Raw genomic sequence first — 16,298 nt, 5'->3', positions numbered from 1 at the left:
AAAACACAGATTTAGTCACCTTATCTCAATTTGGATGAACTCTTTAATTATTGGGTTACCTTAGGAGAAGAAAATATAACTATCATAAGTATTGCAGTCTTCTGTGCAAAGTCTCTTGATGCCACCCTTGAAGCAGAGGACTAATGAGATCCAGGGTACCATTTCTCACCTTACATTCTCATGAACCAAACTGGAGCAAACACACACACACACTTTTACCCTCTGCATAGTTGAATCCACTTGTTCGTTTTGTCTCATTCCATCAAATCTTTTATCAAGATAGTCTGTGGGTCAACTCTTGTAACCACTTTTTCTGCTGATCCCGTAGCTTCCAGTCACCATAATCTTTATTGATGTGGTTCCCTGGTAATTTTTCGTGTTGTTTGTGTTAGCCACACACACTGCTACCTACAGAGTCCTTCAGTGAGATTTACACTGAATAGTCAAATGCCACCTTCTGTTTTCTATCTTTAGAACATTCTGCTGGCCACACTTTACCTGTGGGCTTTCCTTTCACTCCACCACAATCCCTTCTTGTTTTTCCTAGCCCCACCTCCCTCTCTTTCCCACTTCTAGTTTGTGTTCAAAGTTTCCTGAATCCTTGCATGAACCTCATTTTTGTTTACTGTGCCATTCTCCTTTATCCCTCTACTAAGGTTTTGAAACTTGACTGAATATTACAAACACTTGGGGAGATTTAAAAAATACCAGTCCTTAGGGATGCCTGGGTGCCTAAGCAGTTTAGCACCTGCCTTCATCCCGGGATGTGATCCTGGGGTCCTGGGATCGAGTCCCACATTGGGCTCCCTGCATGGAGCCTGCTTCTCCCTCTGCCTGTGTCTCTGCCTCTCTCTCTCTCTGTCTCTCATGAATAAATAAATAAAATCTTTAAAAAATAAATACCAGTCCTTGGGCCCCATCTCCAGAGATTCTGTTGTAGTTGATGTGAGGTGTCTAAAGCCTCACAGGCAGCTCTAATGGGTGTCTAGGATTGAGAACTGTGAACTTAAATTGAAATATAACTTTCCTACGACCTTGCTGCTCAAAGTGTAGCCTATGGACCAGGAGCATCAGCACACCTAGAAGCTTGTTAGAAATGCAGATTCTCAGGGTACCTGGCTGGCTTAGTTGGGAGAGTGTGTGACTCTTGGTCTTGGGGTTGTAAGTTCAAGCCCTAGATTGGGTATAGAGATTACTTAAAAATAAAATCTTAAAAAAAAAAAATGCAGGGGATCCCTGGGTGGCTCAGTGGTTTAGCTCCTGCCTTCGGCCCGGGGTGTGACTCCGGGGTCCCAGGATTGAGTCCCACGTTGGGCTCCCTGCATGGAGCCTGCTTCTCCCTCTGCCTGTGTCTCTGCCCCTCTCTCTGTGTCTCATGAATAAATAAATAAAATCTTAAAAAAATAAAAAAAAATGCAGATTCTCGACTCCATCCCAGACATACTGAGTCAGAATCTGTGTTTTAACAAGATCTCAGGTGATTTGTGCACATTAGGGTATATGAAGCCTTCCTTTGAAACCTCCATTGATCCTCTTCATCTGTTTTCCAACCTGTTGCCATAATTTCAGCCGTTCCTTCTACAAACCAATGCTCATGCTGGCTGTGGAACCTACTTTACTGTCTCAGTTCTTAGCGTTTAAAATTGAGTCTAGAGTGTACGTTCTTTTGTACATTTCAAATTCACATTGCCAAGATTTATGGAATTCTCACTGTGTATAAGGCACTGTGTGTGGGCAGCCCTGGTGCCACCTGTGGCCCAGGGTGTGATCCTGGGGACCCGAGATTGAGTCCCACATCGGGCTCCTTGCATGGAGCCTGCTTCTCTCTCTGCTTGTGTCTCTGCCTCTCTCTCTTTCTCTCTGTGTCTCTCATGAATAAATAAATAAAATCTTAAAAAAAGAAAAAAAGCACTGTGTGCAAGCAGGTGTCCTCAGGGGGCTCATCATGTGGCTCTTCTCTTTCTGACTATAGGGCTGTGGCCTTTCCTTGCCCTTCACTGGCCTGTTTCCCCAGTATGTGGCTTTGACTGTTTTTTCCTTTCTGACTCTCAGCAGAGAGCTATTGCACATCGGAGGCTTCAGAAAGAACATTCCACTTCCCCTTGGTTCTGACTTCCCGTTAGAGCAAGACAGTTTGTAGAGACAGCCCTGCATGTGACAAAGTCTGGCGTGGAAAGACGAGAGGAGGCTGCTTGGCAGCTGAATTCAGCCCTGAGACCAGGAAGCCTTTTTCCTGGAGGACAGGATATAGTTTGTTTAGGTCGAACTTTTTTTTTCTTATGTGAGGTAGAAGAGCTGGAGAAGCAAGTTGAAACTTTGATCCAAATTATTTAGCGCGCCTGACCTCCCATTCCCACTCTCTGTAGTGCTCCACGTATTTATAATCGCATCCCTATGTCACTTGCTCACCATCTACCTTCACTTTTCAGCTTTCTCAGTGCAAGGTCCCTCTTTGTTGCTTTGATTTTTTTCTAGGGCTCGTTGGGTGGCTTAACTGGAACAGTGGAAAAGTGAATGTGTGTGTGTGGTAAGCTTTCTGACTCTGTTCTGAGATCCTTGACCTCTGACAGAATGGTAGCTATGATAGCCTTTCCCAGATGAACACAACCCTGAGGTGGTTTTGCACATAAACCCCTGGTGATACTAAGCAACTGAGATTTTGCCATAATTTGTGGGGAGTGATTGTGGTTGGGGGAGAAGCAGCATATCAAGCTACTTTTAGGAATACATGTTTACCAACCAGAATTCTGCTGGGCGGAGAGGTTACTGTCATTCTCTATTCTGACCCCCCACTCGGCTGGTGATCTCGCTGCTGAAATAATTTCCTGCTATTTTTCCCAAGCTCTCTGGAGAATTTTATGAGAGGGTATTTACAACTCACTTTTCTGTTTAGCATATTATTATAGGAAAACCTATTATTCCTCCATGCCTGGGTCATCACCTCTTAAACTGGAGCATTGGGTCTTAGTGCTCAGATATTACTGAAGCTGTAAAACTACCATGAGGAAATCGTGATTTGCCCAGGTTGAGGAGTAAGATTTGGGGGGGAAGACTGGGTAGCTCATGTATTGAAAGCATGAAGACAGCTAAGAGCACGAGCTGTTCTACAGAAGGGACATGTGGGCCTCTCTTGGCCTGCCTGCTAAAGATAGCTCAACCTTTTTCCTCTTATCTTACAGACCAGTCCCTCTCCCCATTCTGGGGTGTCCAGGCAGGTGCGGATCAAAGCTTCCCAGTCTGCAGGAGATATCAATACCATCTATCAGCCCCCTGAACCCAGAAGCAGGCACGTCTCTGTCAGTGAGTATTTCACCTCTTTTTTCCCCTCTCATCTAATTTATCTGCCCATGCTTTTAAAAAATTAAATATTAATTAAAAACCATCATCAAAGATTTATTGACTGTTAACTCTGTGGAAAATAATCCTCTATGCCTTTATTTGGGGGGAATGGGTAGAGAAATGACCGGGATGGTGTCCTTGACTCTCAGGGAGCTTACAATATAACAATGTGATGGTGTGACCAAGTTCCTTTTTAAACATGTCTGAAAAAGTGATCTCCTCAAACATCTACTTGGAGACCTCCAACAATAAACAGTTCACTCTCATTTTTGACCATTGTTTTGCTAAAAAACTAGGGACTTACAGGTTAGAAGTAAGGTCCAAGTTTAAATTTTAACTTCAGATCTCTTGCTTATGATTCCTGAGGAGTCCTTACACTTTGAGGAAGATGTTGATTAATGAAACTTTTAGAGAATCAAACTAAGTTGTCTGGAAAGAACAGGAGACTGTTGCCATAATGTATGTGATTGGCTAACTAGGAAGAAAACTATGTAGCTGCCCCCAGACCTCCCAGGAAAGAAATCCAAGTCAAGTCTGTGCATTATACCAGATAGTCCAGTATGGCTCTGAATCCCATTTCCTCAGAGTCTGAAGAGAAAGCTCATGTCTTGAATTGTGAAATTTGTATCAAGAGGGAAACCTGACCTTACCAAACATTTGGGTTGAACCTACTGCCCTAATGTTGCTCAGACCCCTCCTACTGCTAGGAAGACAAGTTCTATCCACACAGGTAGAGTTGCATCAAACTGAACTCTCTGAAGATCTTGAGCTGAGTTTGGGGAGTTCTGAACATCAATCCTGCTGCTAAGCCTGTCTGTGAATGATAAGCCTCTTGAAAGGGTGGCAGAAGAATGTGTTACTGAGGCATTGACTTTGCCTTATTGAGTAATTTCTGGAACTTGAGCAAACACTGGTAGTAAGTGTTGCCAAGCTGGAGACCTGTATAAAAGTTTCGTATTTCTCTAGCATCGTGGATAATTAATTGGTGACGATGTTTTCAATAAGCTGGTGGGGGTGGGGGACAGAGAGCCAGCACCCTAGCAAGGAGGCCCTATTTGAAACATCTCTGGCCCTGGAATCCAGGTGCCCTGAAGCCTAGGAAACTCTGCCAGCATGACCTCTGTTCCAGAGCCCTCAGAGAGATTGAGGGGCTGGAGGAAGGCAGCATTGTTCATTTGTACAGGAAGCAATGAGGATCAACATGGGGCAGTGATTGGGCCTCCTGCTCCTAACCAAGATTTGTGTGTAGAGGCAGGGGCTAAATGCTGGGCCATTGTTTTGAGGAGCCATATATGGAGTTTCCTTGTCTGAGAATGCTGAGGAATAGGATTTCTATGAAGTAGTTCCTGTGTATCTAGAAAATGGCCAACACAGCTTCCCAGTACATGTAGATCTTGGGTTTCTTCATTCAGCAAGCAGTGTGTACCAGCCATTGGGCTGGGATGAGGGCTACAATGGAGGTGTGTACAGTGGGGGCTACAGTGGAGGGCAGGGTAGGGTGGGAAGAGGCAATACCCAACTCGGCCTAGGACTTTGGAGAAGGGCTTCTACAGAAGAGGAAGCCTCAGAGCTTCCACATGAAGGAAACATTTACTGAGCATAGAGATATTCCAGGCACAGGAAGGGGTACCTGCCAGACACCATCACAAAAGAAGGTAGTGGGTTTGGGGAACCCCAAGTGGCACAGAGTGTGGTGGACATGACAGAAGAAGTGGGTGGAGCCTGCTAGCCTTTCCGTAAAGCCAAGAAATGGCAGAGGTTATTTCTAACTAGGATAACTTGGATATGTATTCTGTGGAGGAGCTGTTTGAACTGGATCTTTAGAGATTGTGGGGGGATTTCCATTGATAAGGATGAGAGGAGAGGGCCTGTAGAGCTCTCACTTGTACTTCAGACTGGCTGGTATATTTGGAGGAAAATAAAAAAAGCTGAGAAAGGATGCCTGGGCCACTCCTAAGGAGTCTTGACTGCCCTTGGGTGTGTTTGGTAGGCAGTGGGAAGCCACTGAAAATGTTGGTCCCTTATCCCCGTCTCTATTACGGTGTTCAGCACATTATCTTATTTTCTTTTCTCCCTATCAAGCTACATTTTTGTTCATTCATTTATTCACTTAAGATTTAATTGGCCAAGTATCAGCTATGTGCCAGAAACATGGGAAGCAAAAAAGACCTGGGTCCTGCCCCTTGGCTTTTAGAGATGCACAGGAAGACAAACATTTGTCATGATAAGAGTAATGTAAAATTTATAGGCTGTGACTGAAAGGTGTGTGGTGCTGTGAGCATGTATAACAGAGGGATTGCATCCTAATTTCGGGGCCAGGAAAGCCTTAGCCTATGATCTAGAGCCTGAGTGATCCAAAGGGAAAACAAGGAAGAGAGTGCCAGGCAGGGAGAGCTACACGTGGGGAGGCCTGATGGCTGAGGGCGTATGGTGTGATTGGAAATGGAAAGAAGCCTTGAGGCTGGAGAGCTGAGAACAGTGATGCAAAGGAACGGGCTGAAGCTGGGGAGGGATGCAGAGCCTTGTTGTTCATGATGAAGATTTTGATCCTTAATGTTGAAAGCAGTGAAAATCCACTTTCTTGTTTTTAAACTGAATAGGAATAGGTGGTATGACATATTCAGGTTTGTATTTTGAAAAACTCTAGCTACAGTGTGGAGAACAGATTGCAGGGGAGCAAGAATGGATTGAAAGGGGAACCTTGTTAGGCTAATGTAGTTTGGTCCAGGGCAAGACAGAAGTTTGGATTAGGCTAGTGACAGTAGTGGAGAGAGGAAGCACAGGTGGATTTAAGACATTTAGAAGGCAAATACAAAAGGACATGGCGTTGCTGTGGTTCTTAAAGTATGGTCTGGGAACTTGGGGCAAGGGGTCCCTAAGGATCCTTTCCATAGAGGAGGTCTATGATTTGCCTTTTTACCCCATTCTTTCGTGAGTATGAGGAGTTTTTCAGAGGTTACCTGCCTGAGGTGATGTCATTGCTCTGATACTAATGGAATGTGTGCTTGTGTATTATTGTGTTTTCAAAACTTTTGAGCTTTAATTGCTAATACAGTGAATATCAATTAATGTAATCCGGGCAGTCCGGGTGGCTCAGAGGTTTAGCGCCGACTTCAGCCCAGGGCGTGATCCTGGAGCCTCAGGATTGAGTCCCATGTCAGGCTCCCTGCATGGAGCCTGCTTCTCCCTCCGCCTGTGTCTCTGCTTTTCTCTCTCCTCTCTGTGTATTCTCATGAATAAATAAATAAAATCTTTTAAAAATTTAATATAATCCACTTAATAAAAGATTTTCAGTACTCTTGATTTTCAAAGTGTAAAAGGGTCCTAAGAGGTTCAAGAACCACTGTGGTATTGGATACACTTTATGAGTGTTGAAAGAGTAAGAGATAAGTTCCTGGTGTATGGATCTGGATAAATGACATTGCCTTTCACTAAGACAGGAACAATAGATGAGGACCTGTTTCCTGTGCTGAGAAGGGGCAGACCTGATATTTTAAACAGGTTGAATTGGGGGTGCCATTGAGGTAACTAAGAGGAACTATCAAATGGACAGATAGATATACAGGTCTCTAGCTCAAAGGGGAGAAAATCAGGACTAGGAAAAAAAAAATTAGAAATTGTCTAGTTGAAGCCAGAAGTCCAGATGAGAGGCCTTTAGGCAGAGACTGCAGAGTAAGAAATATCTGGGTCCCTGAGGGCTGAGCCTCAGGGACCCAGATACTTAGTGGCCAATTAGAGGAGGATGAACCTGCAAAGGACACAGGAGAGGAGTCACTAGAGAAGCAGGAGAGGGTGGGAGGAGGACTTACATGGTACCAGCTAGGTTGGAAAGGGTAAGAGGCACAAACTGTTGTTCTCATCCACAAATGTCTGAGTGTTTACTGTGCTGGTAACAGTGTACGTAGAAGGAAATAGGAAGAGAGGAGAGAGTCAGGGTCTTAGTATCAGGCACGAAGAAAAGCTCTTGCAGTAGAAATGGGGTCAAAGGAAAAGCCTTAGCAGTTCAGCTTCCAACCAGCAGGAACAAGTGGGCTTTGCTCTCCTCCCCTACAATGGGAAGAAACCTGTGAGTATACAGCAAGAGATGGCAACCTGTGGGTCATTCAGCTGCCATGGCCCCATTTTCAGTAATGGGGAAGTACAAGAAAGCCCAATCTGTGCTGTTTCTTTGAACTTCTTCCTTATATTGAATTGAAAATGTATCTTCCCTCACTTTACCCAGTGACTCTCGAACAACACAGATCCATAGGTAACATCTTTCATATGACAGGTTTTCAACTCTTTGAAACCAGCTGTCACATTTGCTTTTTGTTTTCCCATCATAATATACATGGCTTGAATTTTAATTTTTTTCAAGCCAGTTAGTCTGTTAAACTAGTTCATGCTAAAAAACAAAAACAAGCAACAAACAAGAACAACAACTAGGTAATGAGTTAACCCAAAGGCCCATGTGGGTCTTCAGAAAGGCAGATGGAGTTTCCCTATATGATGATGCTCTTCTTTATATCTTTGCCTATAGAAATTCTACCCACCTTTGAAGTTGAGCTCAAGCACCATGTTTCCACAATACATTGGGTGGTGTTCTTAAGCCACATAGCCAAGCCTCAGGGACTTGTCCCTGCCATATTTTGACTCCCATTGGATCTAGGGCATCTCGCTAAGTGCTTTTGCCTCTCTTCCTACTCCATCTCCTTTCTTGCCACTGCAGTCCCACAGTGACAGCAAGTCAGATTGCAACCCCTAAGGAATGAGGAGCAGGGGAGCAGAGGCAGTCTGTTCTTTCGAGGAGTTTGGCTGTAAAAGAAAAACAGAGGTGGGTTAGTGGCTTACAGGAGAGGCCAAAAGTAAGGTCAAGACTGTTTGTAAGCTAGAAATCTGAGCATGCTCTTGAAGAAGGGAGGTGCCAGGTCAGCTGAAATGAGCATTGAGGGTGGTGCCAGAGGCACCTGCTGCAGGTGAAGTGGGAAGTGCAGGTAGAGAGTGCTTAATGCCTTGGCAAGGGGGAGGAGAGCCCTAGGCCTCTGAGAGGAGAGGAGGGAAAGTTCAGGCAGAGGAGAGTTGAACGGAGATGTGACTTGCAGGGGGCCCCCAGCAGTAGCTGGTTAGAGAGCAGTGCATACTCCAGCCCTCCTGTCCTGGTGCAGTTGGAAGGGCAGAACCGGTGGTCACCCACGTCAGCTTCCTTCACTTCCACGGTGTTTTTCTCCTTGCTGTAAATTCTTTTGTGATGCTAGATGAGACCAGAAACTATTTAGTAGTGGTGGCAACTTCAAAATAAAATGGGAATTTTGAAAGTTGAAACATCTAGGATGTTCTCAGGGTCTCGTGGTACAAAATGTTGAGAAGCTCTGTTCTGCACAGCCTGGTCCAGTGTGAGCACACTGAGGAATACTGGTTAAGATTTCCCATTTGAGGAAGAAAAAAAAAAGTCGATTCCTCCCCCAATCTCATCTGCCCAGCAAGAGACAGCAGGGTTTAGAAAAAATAGTTGATGGCCAAAACAGCTATCTCTTTGTACTTGCAATGACCTGCACATTAACACTGACCCCAAACCCTAGAACTCCCTGCAGAGGGAACTTCCTGACTGCATCAGCTTCCTGACCAGAGTCTCCTATGAGAAGGGCTAGAATCTGAGAGCCAGTCTTTCAACTTTGGGTGAGTTTTGCTCTGACTTTGCGCCGTGGGTTAAGAAGCTCACAGACAGCTGGCACACTCTGGGAGGACTACAGCTCATCAGCAGCTTAAAGCCCTGGCTTTCTCCTCATGTGTAGAACACCTTTGTGCAGAGCTGTGGGCCACCCTGAACATGGGGCTACTACTCTGCTTTGTTGCTTCAGCTACTGCTGATGGGGCCCCTTGGCACAAATGATCTCATCAGAATAGAGCAAGATCCAACTGGAATGCCAGTGAAGGGCATCCCAGAGACCTTCCATCCCCGCATGACTGCCTTCCAAGGCCTAGAATGGGTTGTCTTGCATACTGTAGTTTGTGCTGTCTAGCTCGCTGCTGTCCCTGTTGGTACACAGTGGGAGCATCTTCGGTCTTGCAGTCCAGGATCCTGTCCTCTTAAGGTCTCTGTCTTATTTGTTCTTGACTGCTGTTATGTGTCTCACTGGCCCCCAATTTCTGAATTGAAGATAAAAACAAAACTGAAAATGCTCTGTAGCAGTTCTGCCAACTCCTGGTTTTTCCATTTGCTTCCTCTGATAGCCATTGGTTTGGGGAGACTTCCCTTTCCTGCCCCAAGCTGTGGGCCTGTGCACAATAGCCCCTGGCCCATTGCCCATCAGATAACAAGGCTGGCTCTCTGCAGGCAGCAATGTGTATTGGAAAAAGTGAAAGTCTCTGGCTGGAAATAAAAGCTCAGAAAACCTTTGCTATTTTCCCCCAGCCCCTCCTGGGTCTGTAGTGCTGGCCTCATCATGTGAGCCAGTCCCATCCTACCTGTAAAACAGGGGAGAGTTCAGTGGAAACTGGTGTCCAGGGCCTTGGATATTTTATCCCGGGGAGGGTTCATTTAGACACTCCATGTAACAGACTAATGGCGGTTCATGCTGTCTGGGGATAGTTAGACCACTGTCTGGGACTTCATCAATAAGTAAGTTTTTCTTTCATTCTAATCAATCCCTTACAAGACACATTTTTGCTTCATTCTAGTTAAAACGTGTAATACCTTTTCACTCCAGAGTATATTGGTCAGGGTTCAGGTGCACAGAGTAGAGTAGAATCCACTCTAACTAGTTTCAGGAAGAAGAAATGTAGTGCATATCCCATCTTATAAAGTGATTGGAGAGAAAGAAACAAATTCTAGGTTAAGACACCACAGAGCTCTTCCCTCTTCTGGGCTCAGGAAGCTACCAGATTCAGAAGCACAGCACCCTTCTGCTGTGGTCCCTACCACATCCATAGGGATGCCTGCATCTGTCCTTGACGTCTGGAAAACTGGAGGCCAGGTGTGAGGTCTCCACTAATGCTGCAGCAGAAAGAAGAACCAGGGCTCCCATGACTGTAGTGGCCAGGAGCAGTAGGAGCAGCAGGAGGTCATCTAAATCTCACACAAGTACATCTGATTGACTGGACCTTTGGGGGTTGTAGAAGTAATAGCTTTTAACTGATTAATTTCTGAAGTACAGGAAGGCATACTAGAAGTGTGGAATAGATCTTGAGTCTAACCCATTGTATCTGCCACATAGAGTGAAGGAAACAAATGGAATTCTGCTGAATCCCTACCTGGTACCAACCTCTGCGACAGATGTTTGGTCTGACCTGGTCCCCTGTCTGCTGCTCTCAGCCACATATCATGGGCTGTGTTGTAAAAGGTCTTGTTTCTGTGCTCTAGGCTCCCAGAATCCTGGCCGAAGCTCACCTCCTCCTGGCTACGTGCCTGAGCGGCAGCAACGCATTGCCCGTCAGGGATCCTACACCAGCATCAACAGTGAAGGGGAGTTCATCCCAGAGACGAGTGAGCAGTGTGTGAGTACAGGGCTTGGGGTGTGCCTTGGGGTGTGTCAGACCAAGGTTATAATGGGCCTGGTGCAGAGCTGAGGGATTTGAACCCCATCTCTTAGCTCCTTTGTAAACCAGACCTGCCCAAATATGGACTATTCCTTTTTTGGGACCAAGTATTAATTCCTGCTGTCGACACCGTGTAAACTACCTAGCCTTCTTGGTGTTGGATGAACATTCGACACATTTTACCTTGCTGTGCTCCTCTCACTGGTCTCCCTGCAGAAGACCGCTCTGCTATTTGAATACCTCCTTAAAACTGCCTGTGATATCAGCAGAATATAACATATGACCAATCCTAAACTGACAGTTTTTGTTTTTCATCAGCCATATTTTAGTTCTGTTATTTCTTGATGAAAGGTAGGGAGTATACCATATCCAAATTACACTGTAGAAATGTAACTTTGGGTGAGCTTTTATGGTGGTAGACAGCTATATTAGTTATCTGTTGCTACATAACAAATTACCACAAACTTAGCAGCTTAAAAACAGCATACATTTATTATTTTACAATTTTCCTGGGTAAGGAACTAGGCATGATTTAACAGGGGTCCTCCACTCAGGGTTACACAAGACTGTAGTCAAGTGTCAGCCAGGCTGCATTCCTTTCTGGAGCTTGGGGCTCCCTTCTGAGCTTACGTGGCTGTTGGCAGTGGTTGTAGCACTGTCCCTGTCTTCTTGCTGTTTGTTGGCCAGCAGCCATCCTGAGCTCCTAGAAGCCACTTTCAGTTCCTTGTCACATGGCTTTTTCACAATATGGCAGCTTCTTCAAGGCCAAGACGAGAATCTCTTGCTCTAGTCTGTAAAGATAAGAGTCATAAAATATAACATAATCATGCGAATGAATATATCACCCTCTTTTCCATAGTCTGTTAACTAGAAGCAAGTCACAAATTCTACCCATACTTAAGAAGAGGGGTGGCCACATTGTGGGGTATGCCTACCACAATGGCTCACTCATTTTAATGGCTAACTTTTTAACTAATGGCTCACTTGATGAAAATGGCATTTTGGCTTGGTAAAATCAGCAAGAGTGAGATCTCTGGCTTCATTCTGAAGTCTTTTCAATGAGCTTGCTTTGATTACATAAGAGAAAGATCCACTCTTACAAGTTTTTAGGATTTGGTCTGGGAAGGGGAAATTTCTTTTTCTTTCTTTTTTTTTTTTTTTTGGTAAAGATTTTATTTATTTGAGAAGAGAGAGGAAACATGAGGAGAGGGAGAAGCAGATTCCCCTCTGAGCAGGGAGCCCAACACAGGGCTTGGTCCCAGGACCCTGGGATCATGCTGAGCCGAAGGCAGCTGCAAAGGTATATGCTTAACTGACTGAGCCACCCAGGCACCCCTGGGAAGAGGAAATTTCTTAAAAACAAAGCATCCAGTAGAAGGGGCAGCGGCATCACATGATAGATTTTGTAAAAAACCGATCCTTGTAATTTTTCTTTCCCCTAAAACTGATTCTTATAATTTTTCTTTCCTGGTGATAACTAATCTCTATAAAGCATTATCCAAACTATATAGGCTGTGAGGAAACCCTTTACACTGCTTCTTCTCTTTTCTGTATACAACTCCTGCTTTCCAGATAAGTTTGTGTTTAGAATAGTGACCTGGAGTGCTTTTACTTACTCCTGGAGGGAGTAAGGATTCCCTACTTGGGTATTTTACTGACCATCCTTTCTGTTTTCTCTAGCTAGAGCACTTCTGGACATCAGCTGTGTTAGAGGTGACTTGGGTATAAAATCTCAGAGGTTGCAAATGAGTTCATTGCCTTTAGTCTCTATCTCTCCCCATGGCCCTATATCCTGGTCCTTTTACATCTCTGCTGTACTTGCCTAGCCCTGGAAAGTGTGGGAGTATTGGACTCCTAGTGAGGACAGACTTAGGAGGGGGCCAAAGAAGGAATGCCTAGGCCCTTCCCCTTAGCTAAAGTGAATTGTTCCTGGTAACCAGCCATTCAAGATAAATCCACGTAACAGAAACCAAAACAGTGTAGTATATAGTGAAGGAATATTCAATTGGGACTTTCTTGAAAAGTGAAACTAAGATAGGTTTATTTTGTTTTTTCTTTCATCAGATTAAGGTAGTAGTTGTATCTGTTTGCTAATTTTTAGAACAAACAAAAGCATGATTCATGTTAATTTTTTTGGCTTAATTTTTCTAACAAAAATTTTGCTGACACAATGTTACCTCTTTCCTTCCCTTTTGACTTCTGTGACACTGTTATAAAGAGGGCCCTCTTTTTTTTTTTTTTTCCCCCCAGAGGGCTTCACAGGATTCAGTGGATTTTCAGAAGGCCTCTCTTGAACCTTTGGTATTCTTCTGCATCATGCCTGTCATGTTATTGTACTTGCCTATTCTTCTTCTGTTAACTGGTCTCACTTTGAAATTATGGGCAAGATGGACCCTAGTATTAAATAGGAAGGGATAATTTGAGTTGGAAACTAATTTTATGAAAGTTGTTAGTGAATTTTCATTATTCTGATTCCTGCTTCCCTATGTAATGCTTAACTTTGGATCTCAGATAATGAATACTCTGATAGGGAATACCCCTATAGGCAAAATGAAGGGAGATTAGTTGAAGAAAAAGCTAATCTGAAGGCTTCTTGTTACTGCATTTGACCAAAGGCTGGAGAAACATTTCATAGATTCTTATTGCCTCCATATGAGAACCAGGAACTAGGAAATTTTTCATCTGTATCAGCTGTATAATACTAGTTTCATTACTTTAAACAATTCTCCTAACCTTCCTGGACCTGCAGTGGCTTGTCTGTGGAACGAGGGCAATTCTTGTTTCGGTAAATTTTAAATTATGGAGTGTAAACAGAAGCATTACAGTCCCACCCATATGCCATGGAAGCCTCTGTGGGGTAGTACCAGCTTCAGTGCCAGGCTCCCAGTGTTCTTGAGCCAACAAAATGCCAACAAGAGAAGTAGCGTCTCTGCTTTGCTCTCCTGGCAGAGTTCCTTGGGATGCTGTCCAGGCATTTTTCTCCCTTCTGGAAACTTGCCTTTCAAACTACAGGGGAGAATAGTACCTTCTTAGCCATTCTTCCCACTGCACAGGCACAGAAAGGGCACTTTCATATTTTGACAGAAAGGACTATTTGCTGGCCTTGGCTGGGCCATAAAGCCCTGAGTCACCTGGCTGGGATTGAGGCAGGGGCTGGGGTTTTATTGTATGTCTTGCCTTACAGATGTTGGATCCTCTGAGCAGTGCTGAAAATTCCTTGTCAGGAAGTTGCCAATCCTTGGACAGGTCGGCAGACAGGTATGGGACTATGGCTGCTTTGGGTGTTAGTGCCTGGGCATGTTTGGGACAGATGGGCTGAGGAAACAGAGTTAGCCAGTATGTCTCTGATCTAGACACTGTTCTGCAGACCCATGGTTACAACACCATGCTTCTGGGAAAGAAACCTCTTTCTGGGATTCCTAGCCCTCTCCTTAATTTTTCAAGTACCATGAGAGTCTTATGTTTGTATAATTAGGTGAGTGTAACTGTAGCTCGTAATAGTAGCTCATAATAGCAAGTCATATGTGTTAAATGCTTGCTCTGTTATCCCAAGTGCTGTACATGTTTGAAGTTTACATATAATATACACTGCTCTTGTGCTCTTGACCTCATTGCTATGATCTGGCCTGAGAAGTAGTGAATCTTCCATGTTTGGGGGAAAAAAATGGAATTATCACCTGTGGGTTTGCCTTTTTTTTTTCCTCCAAGTGTTTCTGATAGAGTAAGAAACTGGAATAGAAAAACCAGAAAACAAAATATCTGGACTGCCTAGCTTACCACACTATCTGCTTGGTATGTAATCTTGTTCTGTCAGAGTAAGTGCTGTCTTTTACATACCAAATGGCTCTGTGGAGCTGGTTGGCCCAACAGGAGGTGTATGTTTAGAGTTGGCTTTGGCAGTGATCTAGCCAGTCTCTCACCTTGACCTTGTTATGCCCAATAGCACATTTGATCATGTGTGACTGGACTAAGGGCTGTGGTCAGAGGCTATGGAGCAGGTTCGGGGATTTTTTTTTTTCTGTTTGTGTAACTGACCAATTGTTCACATGGGTACTGGCCAAATTTGTACTGTCTCTCCTAACAGATCTGAAAACTGATGAGCACTGTCTTCCTTCTAAACGTCATAAAATAGTCATGGTTACTTGTTGGTATCCATTTTATAGCATTGCTTGGGGCTTGCTCTTCGACCAGGGGAGCAAGAAGCCCAGATAAAAGTGCCAAGAGTTACTGCCACAAACTGAAGGCTCTGCCAAGACAGGGGCTGACTCTGGCTTTGAAATATCTCCCAAACTTTGTGGCCAAGCAGGGTTGGGGAGTGGGGTGGGCAGTAGGACAAGACCACAGAAGGTCTAGTAGTTGTGAAGTAGGGGGCACCCTCGTGTCCTTAACCGTTTCCGGCCTGTGGCTCTCTCAGAAGGCACTCTCACATGTAAGATAGAGGACATTTAGGTGAATTCTAGGAAAGCTAGCTGAATATACTTGATTCTTAGATTTTGCTTCTGTCCCTCTAATGCTTTGTTTTCATTTCCTTGGGAGTAAAACCCAATGACCTGGACTTATTTCCTTGAGGCCCAGTCTAACTTGAGCATAGGGCTTTCCTCTCTTCTTTATGGGATGTGGAGCCACATAGACCCCAGCTCCATTAAAATATAAGTCAAGTAGCTTCCCTTAACCTCTCCATTCCTCAGTTTCCCTATCTCTGAAATGGGATGGTGGTAATTAGTCTGAAAGGAAGATGCTTGGTGTTGTTGCTATTTTTATTAGCACCCTGGGCAAGGGGTGTTTTGCAACTCTTCCCCTGTTACCAAGGTGAGAGGAAAGGACAAGAAGGGTAAGTGGTGCCAAACTCCAAGGTGGAATTTGGGAGGGCTGGAGGGGTTGATTCTTGCGGGTCCTGTCAGACTTGGGCCTCAGAGTACTTAAAGAGAAAGTAGTAAGCTGAACTCAGAAGATGGCTGTTTTTCCCAAATTCTGCTTCCCTCTCAAACTGTGAGAACAAGATTACATACCAAGCAGGTATTGTGATAAGCTAGGCATTCTGGATATTTTTTCTGGTTTTTCTATCCCATGTAATGATGTGGGAAGGAGTAAGAAGAGAGTCCATGTGGATATCCTGCCTTCTGCCCTGGTGGACAGCTTCTTGAAGTAGGCTGATATCTACATTGTGATTTTGTTTTCGTTTTTTTCTAGCCCATCCTTCCGGAAATCGAGAATGTCCCGAGCCCAGAGCTTCCCAGATAACAGACAAGAGTTCTCGGGTGAGTTCCCCAGAGCATGGAGAGCACTGCAGGGATGTCTGGATGGGACTGTGGGCATTCTGCTTTTGTTAGCTGAGTTGGAAAGCCAGGGCTGTCTTAATTCTCCTTGGGGCTGCTGCTCGGAGGTCTCAGGTAACATGGGGGCTTAGATGACTCACTTACATTGACCTACCCAGAAACCAATGA

At 44.5% G+C, this 16,298-nt stretch overlaps 1 protein-coding gene across 3 annotated transcripts in view; it reads left to right on the top strand.

Moving 5' to 3' along the window:
• Positions 1 to 16,298, top strand: part of MAP3K3 (mitogen-activated protein kinase kinase kinase 3) — a 69,819-nt gene that overhangs the window by 45,879 nt on the left and 7,642 nt on the right. For all 3 annotated transcript variants that reach the window (XM_077853840.1, XM_077853839.1, XM_077853841.1), the window contains exons 6-9: positions 3,180 to 3,300; positions 10,679 to 10,812; positions 14,039 to 14,112; positions 16,045 to 16,112. In XM_077853840.1, coding sequence (XP_077709966.1) covers positions 3,180 to 3,300; positions 10,679 to 10,812; positions 14,039 to 14,112; positions 16,045 to 16,112 — 397 coding nt within the window. The remainder of the gene's footprint in view (positions 1 to 3,179; positions 3,301 to 10,678; positions 10,813 to 14,038; positions 14,113 to 16,044; positions 16,113 to 16,298) is intronic.

Source organism: Canis aureus, chromosome 16 (assembly GCF_053574225.1).
Source record: "Canis aureus isolate CA01 chromosome 16, VMU_Caureus_v.1.0, whole genome shotgun sequence".
Taxonomy (NCBI): Eukaryota; Metazoa; Chordata; class Mammalia; order Carnivora; family Canidae; genus Canis; species Canis aureus.
The sequence above is the reverse complement of the archived record's forward strand: the minus strand, read 5'-3'. Positions and strand labels throughout refer to the sequence as shown.